This window comes from Silene latifolia, chromosome X (genome assembly GCF_048544455.1).
Source record: "Silene latifolia isolate original U9 population chromosome X, ASM4854445v1, whole genome shotgun sequence".
NCBI lineage: Eukaryota > Viridiplantae > Streptophyta > Magnoliopsida > Caryophyllales > Caryophyllaceae > Silene > Silene latifolia.
Window position 1 is genome coordinate 307797998 of NC_133537.1, and position 7743 is coordinate 307805740.

At 42.2% G+C, this 7743-nt stretch overlaps 2 protein-coding genes across 2 annotated transcripts; both read left to right on the forward strand.

The window, feature by feature from the left end:
• Positions 1-1096: 1096 nt before the first annotated feature.
• Positions 1097-1777, forward strand: LOC141620475 (uncharacterized). Its single transcript, XM_074437335.1, has one exon. It carries the CDS (start codon positions 1097-1099, stop codon positions 1775-1777), a length of 681 nt encoding a protein of 226 aa, XP_074293436.1.
• Positions 1778-2232: 455 nt separating this feature from the next.
• Positions 2233-3314, forward strand: LOC141620476 (uncharacterized). Its single transcript, XM_074437336.1, has 2 exons — positions 2233-2518; positions 2635-3314. The coding sequence occupies exons 1-2, from the start codon at positions 2233-2235 to the stop codon at positions 3312-3314; spliced, it is 966 nt and encodes a 321-aa protein (XP_074293437.1).
• The last annotated feature ends 4429 nt before the right edge of the window (positions 3315-7743 follow it).

Below are 7743 nucleotides of genomic sequence, written 5' to 3' on the forward strand. Positions count from 1 at the left end.
CACGTTATTATATTTTTAGGAAAAAAATTGAACTTTAAAATTATTCAAGAAAACTAAGTAAAATTGAATTGTAAAATAATAGTGGTATCTCATTAATTGTTTATTTTTCTCATTATTATATTTTGTCATAAAGTGGCAATCATCATCTTAGGATAAAGTGGTAATCATCATCTAAGTAACTAGTATAAACCAGATTACCTTAATCATCATCTATATTTTTCTCGTTATTACTGTAATCATCATCTAAGTAACTAGTAATCGTTATAACTTGGTAAGGGGCTTGGGACTTAGTTTTTATAGCAATTAAAATACTGATTTTTTTATATATCATGCGCAATAACCAATTATCAAGCATTATGTCTTTGATTTTCAACTTGTGTACATAGTACTTCTAACTATTAGTCTTGTATATGGTGGACACATTTGCTAGTGATTTTGCAGGTATGCAATGTAGTGATAATGGTATTTATGACTTATATATAAAATTTATTACTTATGTACATATTATTGGATCAAAAGTTTCATATATGTGGTAAACAAATTTTGAGAAAAGACATATCATATAATTTTGGGCTTGAAGTTCTAAAAGATTTATTTTATAAAGACGGGGAGATATGTCCATATTATAATTTTGGCCTGAAGTTCAGAGTTTTAAAGGTGTGTAATAATTTAACACCTCATCAATACAATTTTTTCATATTGTATAATTATAAGTAGTCAGAAGTCCACATGTAAAGATAGACATATAATCTACCACTGAACCAAGAGTAGATTGCTACTGATTCTCTCTAGGGTTTCTATGAGGGTTCCTACTGGACTGAGTTCCTGAGATCTCCTTCTTTTCGAGGCTTCTCCCTCACTTTTGTGTAGGGATTTTGCTTTCTTTTCGTCTTTAAATCTCTTTTTTCGTCTTGTTGCTAGGGTTTGCGTTTTTGTCAGTTATGGAGAATAGGGCACAAAAAACAAAGCGATAGTCTGTAATGAGGAGTATGTGTGGGATGTGGGTGAACAACGAGGACAGGAGAAGGAGATGTTCATCCTTATAGGGCGCATATGGACATCGAAGGCCATCAATGTCAAAGCAGCGATCGACACCATGACAAGACTTTGGCAAACGAAAGGTACGATTGTTGCAAATGTCCTTGATGCTAAAGAGAAAGTTTTTATCTTTAAGTTTGAAAATGAGAAGGATAGATCTAAGATTATTGACGGACAATCGTGGCATTTCGATAAGTTTATATGGTGTTTTAATGAACCAAATGGAGAAGGGAAACTTACCGAGACACCTCTGTACCATGTTCCTTTGTGGACAAGGGTGTATGATCTTCCTATAAAGGGCAGAACCAATGAGGCTAATCTTCGACATTTAGGGGCGCAATTAGGGCAGTTTGTGAGTAGTGAGGATTCGTCATCACCCGAGATCGATAGAGCAGTTAGATTGAGGATTGTACATGATGTTAGGAAACCTCTTAAGAAGTATGTGGGTGTTCGAATGGCCAAAGGTAACCTGATTGAATTCAAAGTAAAATACGAGCGACTTCCTATCTTTTGCTATGATTGTGGACGGTTAGGACATGGAGAGAAGGATTGCGAGGAGGGGCCGTATGAGGAGGGAGAGTTGCAGTTTGGTGAGGAGCTCAGAGCCTCGCCGTGGAAGCCTGTCAAAACTGTGGCAGACACTTCGAAGGGGAGAGGAAGGTCTTTAAGTGCGGAAATGGAGAATGAACATCAGCGGAGGGAAGAGGAGGCAGTGCAACATCTTATTGACAAACTCTAAAAAATTGTGGTGAAAGGGAAGGGAGGAGGCAGGCTATTCAAACCGAGGGAAGATGTTAGGGGAGGTGAACATGTGGGGGTGCAGGGAGAGGATAGGAATAATATGGAAAAGGAGGTTGGGATGGAGAGGCAAGAGCAGGAGCTTGTTAAGGCTAAAGAGAGGGGTGATGAGCGTGGGGTGGAGGATATGGAGGCTGTTGGGGGAGAAGGGTGTGATCATACAACTGAAAGGAGTAGGTCTGAGGTAGCGGGGGTAGAGAAACGTGGAGGGTCATGGGTTCGAATTGGGCGCGAGTGGGAGAAGGGGGAGACACTGGATATGGCTACCAAACTGGGCAAAAGAGAACGAGCAGAGGGGGAGCAGGGGGATATGGCGAGTGGGAAGAAGCTTAAATCTATCATGGGTGTCAGTTCACCTGAGGCGGAGGCTGAGAAGACTCAGCCTCGCAGGGCATCATGAGTCTCTTGAGCCTTCACTGCCGGGGCTTGGGCAACCCCGATGCAGTAGGAGGATTACGAAACCTCCTAAGGAGGGAAGCCCCTGCTATAGTCTTCCTTTGCGAGACGAGACTTAGCAGTATGGAATTTGGGAGAGTTAGGGCGTGCTTGAATGATTATGAAGGTTTTGAGGTGGATAGTGCGGGGAGATCGGGGGGTCTTGCATTTATGTGGAAGAAAGAGGTAGGATGTCAGCTGAGGTCAGCATCGATGCATCATATCGATATGGATGTGTCATGGAACGGTAAGATGTGGAGGGTTACGGGTTTTTATGGGTGGCCGGTTGTGAGTGATAGACTTTATCGTGGCAATTATTGAGAATTTTGAAAGACGAGTATGATGGACCGTGGGTTTGTGTAGGGGATTTCAATGAGATTTTATACGCGACGGAAATGAAGGGTGGAACTCGAGCTCAATGGCAAATGAACAACTTCCGGGAAGCGGTAAATGACTGTGGGCTAAGGGATGTGGTGTTTGAAGGATATGAATTTACTTTTGATAATGGGCAAGCTAATGAGGCGAATAGGCAGTGTAGGCTTGATAGGGCCATGGGAAATGAGGGGTGGTTTGAATTGTTTCCTTATGCGCGGGTTGAACACTTGGTTAGGGAATGGCCCGACCATTCACCTATCAAGTTATGGCTGGAGAGACGAAGTGATGGCAGGCAGGGGAAGAAACTTTTTCGCTTCGAGCAGCTGTGGATTGGTGAAGAGGAGTATGAGGATACAATTCGTTTGGCATGGGGAGGGGGAGAGGGCGAAATTATGGATAAACTGAAACGGTGTGGGGATGATTTAATGGCGTGGAAAGGTGTTAGTATTGGTAAGGTAATGCGTGACATTCAGAGGAAAAGAAGGAGACTCGGTATTCTTAATGAGGGTGCGAGGACACCGGCACTGCTAAAGGAACGAAATGAACTTGTAAAGGAAATTTCGAATTTGCTAAAACAAGAAGAAATGTTTTGGAGGCAGCGGTCGAGGGCTATTTGGTTACAGGAGGGGGATAAGAATACAAAATATTTTCACCGGAAAGCGTCATAACGCAAGCAAAAGAATACAATTCTGAAATTGATTGATGATGGGGGTGTATGCCGTATGGGTGCTGAGCAGATTGAAGCAGTGGCGTGCGAGTATTTTGAAAAATTGTTTCAATCAGGGGAGCCAAGTGATTTTGAGGCGGTTCTTGATGGGGTGGCTGGGAGGGTTACAGAGGAAATGAACGGTGTGCTGCGAGCTGCTTATACCGAGGAGGAAATAATTCGAGCTTTGGAACAAATGCATCCGGATAAAGCACCGGGTCCAGATGGCATGAACGGATTGTTTTATCAGACTTATTGGCACATTGTTGGTCCGGCTGTCATCAAGACGGTGCTAGGAATCTTGAGGAGTGGGGCGTTCCCATCAGGTATGAATAAAACTTTTATTGTACTTATACCTAAGGTAAAGAGTCCGGATAAGATGTCTGAGTTCCGGCCCATTAGTCTCTGTAATGTTGTGTATAAGCTCGTGTCAAAAGTCCTTGCGAATAGATTGAAAATCTTTCTTGGAGAGGTGGTCTCGGAGAACCAAAGTGAGTTTACCCCGGGGAGATTAATTACGGATAATATTCTTATTGCCTTTGAAATTTTCCATCATATGAAGAATACACGCCGGGGGGAGGGACATATGGCTCTTAAACTTGACATGGCAAAAGCTTATGATAGGGTGGAATGGGGTTTTTTGGAACGGGTCTTGCAGCGAATGGGGTTTGATGCTCGGTGGATAAATAGAGTGATGATGTGTGTTCAGACGGTCTCCTTCGCTGTTCTTATTAATGGCAAACCCACGAGAGAATTTCGACCGCAGAGGGAACTACGCCAAGGGGATCCTTTGTCTCCATATCTTTTTATCTTATGTGCTGAGGTGCTTTCGAGTTTAATGCGGAGGGCTGTCGAAAATAGGACGATACATGGTATTAAAATTTCGCATGAAGCTCCTATGATTTCTCATCTTTTATTCGCTGATGATAGTCTCTTCTTTTTCAAAGCTAATTTGGATGAATTACGGGCAGTAAAGGGGATTTTAACAGCGTATGAGACGGCGTCGGGACAACAGGTAAATTTCGATAAAACTACGGCGTCATTCAGCCGAAGTACGGGGACATTGAGAAAGGGTCAGTTGGCTAACGAGTTGGGGGTGCGTGTGGTTGATAATCCGGGCAAGTATTTGGGCTTACCCACTGTTTTGGGCCATTCGAAACAGGCTCTTACGAGCTTGTTACGGGACAAACTTAGCAAGAAATTACAAGGGTGGCGAGGGATGTTACTTTCGAAGGCCGGTAGAGAAGTTTTGATAAAGGCCGTTGCCCAATCAATCTCTACCTATGCAATGAGTGTCTTCAAACTCCCTAGTGATTTTTGTGAGGAATTGCGATCGTTGGTCTCAAGGTTTTAGTGGGGGTCGAAAAATGGAAAGCGTAAAATTCCTTGGGTTGTTTGGCAAAAGCTATGTAGGTCGAAACAGTTAGGAGGCTTGGGTTTTTGAGATTTCCACAAATTTAATTTGGCAATGCTCGGAAAGCAAGCATGGAGACTTTTGACGGAAACTGACTCGCTTCTTGCTCGGTTGCTTAGGGCGAAATATTACAGAGGAAGGTCGTTTATGAAGGCGAGCTTAGGATATAATCCCAGCTACACATGGAAAGGAATATGGGAAGCCAAGGAGGTTTTGATGAAGGGTGCTTTGCGTCGTATAGGGAACGGGATGGGTACCAAAATTTGGGGTGACCCCTGGATTCGACACTCAAATTCGGGTTATGTGCTATCTCCTAGAGTGTCGGGGGGTGAGGACCTAATGGTTGCTGATCTTATAGCTGTTGATGGTAACTCGTGGATAACGCATAAGGTACGGTCTCTTTTTTTGCCTTTCGAACAAGAGGAGATTCTTAATATGCGGTTATGTGGCGGAAACATGGAGGACATTTGGTGTTGGAAATTTGAAAAAGATGGAATGTATTCGGTCCGCTCTGCGTATCATGCTCTTATGAATGAAGAGGGTGCTGATCAAGGACCATCCGACTTTACTCGGAGTAAATGGGTGTGGAAGGGGATATGGAGTGCGAACGTGTTGCCTCGGGTCAAGGTCTTCTTTTGGCAGCTATGCAATGAAGCGATTCCCACAAAAATTAATATTGCAAGGCGCATCCAAGATTTCGATGCTATTTGTCCCGTTTGTTTGGCCGAGGTGGAGACTTGTCTCCATCTCGTCAAGGGTTGTGGTTGGGTGGGGGGTTTTGGGATGGGTTGGGAGTGGAGCCAAAGAAGGAAGTTGGGCATGAGAGGGTGAGGGAGTGGGTGGAGGACTTGTGGAGGGAGATGGGGGTCGAGGAGCGAGGGAAGTTTATGACGGGTTGTTGGGAATTTGGGAGGCTAGAAATGGATTGGTTTTTGATGGGAAGCTGACGAATATAGAGAAGACGAGGAGGAGGGTGGAGGAGCTGTTAATGGAGATGGAGGCAGGGGTGGCTGGGAGGAACAGAGGGACGGTGGGGGCTGGAAGGGGAGGGCACGATAAGGAGGGTGAGGGGAGTAGGAGGACAGGAAGGGAGAGGACGGATAGAAGCTTGGAGGAGGGTTGGGTGCGTGTTATGTGTGATGCGGGGGTCAAGGAGGGCTGGGGCGTAGGTTTGGGCGTCGTGTGCCGGGACCATGAGGATGTCGTGCAGTGGACTGTGATGGAGAGGAGACGTGGTAAGGCGGAAGCCGATGAAGCAGAGGCGGAAGCTATTCTTGAAGGTGTGAAGGAAGCAGCGAGGAGAGGAGTTAGACGGGTTGTTGTGGAGAGTGACTGCAAGTCCGTCATCGACATTCTGCGAGAAGGCCTACAGGGACGGAGCTTTCTTTTTTTGGTTATTGATAAGATTCGACATGTATGCGATAATTTCGATTTTATCATTTGGCGCTATGTAGGTCGTAACGATACTAAGATCGCTCACGATTTAGCTCATCTTTCGAACTCTGTTATAGGCAGAAAGATGTGGGAAGGTAGAATTCCGTGTAGTTCTGAATTTTCATATATGCAATTTTAAATCCCGTTTTGGGGTTTTCAAAAAAAAAAGTCCACATGTAAATGCTATTGGCCAGAAGTTCATAGTTGCGATTTTTGAACCGCATTTGAGTTTCAAATGGATAAAGCGGTCTTTATGAAAAGGAAAATTTGTTTGCAAGTTGATTCTTGTTCACCTGAAATTGAATAGTATAATGAAATTTGAACTTTGATCCATTCTTGAAAGTGAATGTGACATCTCATAAAGACTCCGCCGGTAACAGAGATCGAGAACATGGTATTATGATAAGCCTAATGTTGCGGCCTGAATTGAGCCTAATAATGTGGCATTTGATGAGCCAAGTAAAGAAGCCTTAATTGAGCTTAATGGTGTGGCCTTATTGAGCCAAAATTTGTTCGTCGAAAGAAATGACAATATCTCATAAAAGAAATATCTCATAAAAGTAAAGTGCGACTCATATATACTCAAAGTTTGATATGTGAAAGGAAAAATTATTTATGGATTGAAATTTTGACATTTACACTATGGCTTGAAGTTCATTGTGTTTGCAAATACTGAGACTATGACCTGAAGTTCATAGTATTTACATATACAGAATTATGACCTGAAGTTGATAACATTTACAGGTATTAAAACTGTGGCCTGAAAGTCACAGTGTTTGAAATTCACATTTTCATATGGTGACTACATTTTGAGTATTAAAATAAGAATAAACTCGGTGTTTATTCATGGATGTCAAAAGCTCATAAAACTATGGCATATGAGATTTTTTATCCCTAAAAGGAATAATTAATTCGTAAGTTGAATTTTGGTCAACTTAGATGATGATTAAGGTAATTTGGTTTCTTAGTATACCCATTTTATAAACCTGAAGTTTATCCTAAGAAAAATATATGTGCTAAAACTCTCTCGTGTAAATTCGTTAAAGATAAGACATTACATGGAGACTGAGTATATTTGATATTGGAGATCTAACTACTACTCAGACTGTAATAAAGAACTTAAATGTTCATGTATGGATTGACATGAAATTAAGTAGCTTGTAGTCACATAATAATTTTTCTGAGTAGATATTGTGTAGAAATCACAGTTTGGTTATTATATGAAATCGTTAATCTCCGAATTGGGCATTATGGTTCCGCACTTCAAAAACCAACTGCATAAGACAATTAAGATGGATATAATGATCTATTTCCCATTAAATTTATCTGGTATAGATAGTTCTTACCACCTTATGGGGAGAATGATAAGGAAAAGGTGGTAAAAACAAACAAGTATGTTATGCCCAACTGACCTGAAGTTCAGCGGTTTATTTTCAATATGAAATACATCAAATAGAGTTCATGGATGTAGAAATGATGGTATTCATTTGGTTATGAAGATGTATTATGATATCACTTTCATCACCTTATCAAAATATGTTCA

Bases quoted from the DNA above. Each gene is read 5' to 3' on its own strand.
- LOC141620475 (XM_074437335.1), top strand. From the start codon at position 1,097: ATGACAAGACTTTGGCAAACGAAAGGTACGATTGTTGCAAATGTCCTT.
- LOC141620476 (XM_074437336.1), top strand. From the start codon at position 2,233: ATGAGTCTCTTGAGCCTTCACTGCCGGGGCTTGGGCAACCCCGATGCA. The intron at 2,519-2,634 runs GTAAGATGTGGA...GGGTTTGTGTAG, and splicing joins TATGGATGTGTCATGGAACG to GGGATTTCAATGAGATTTTA.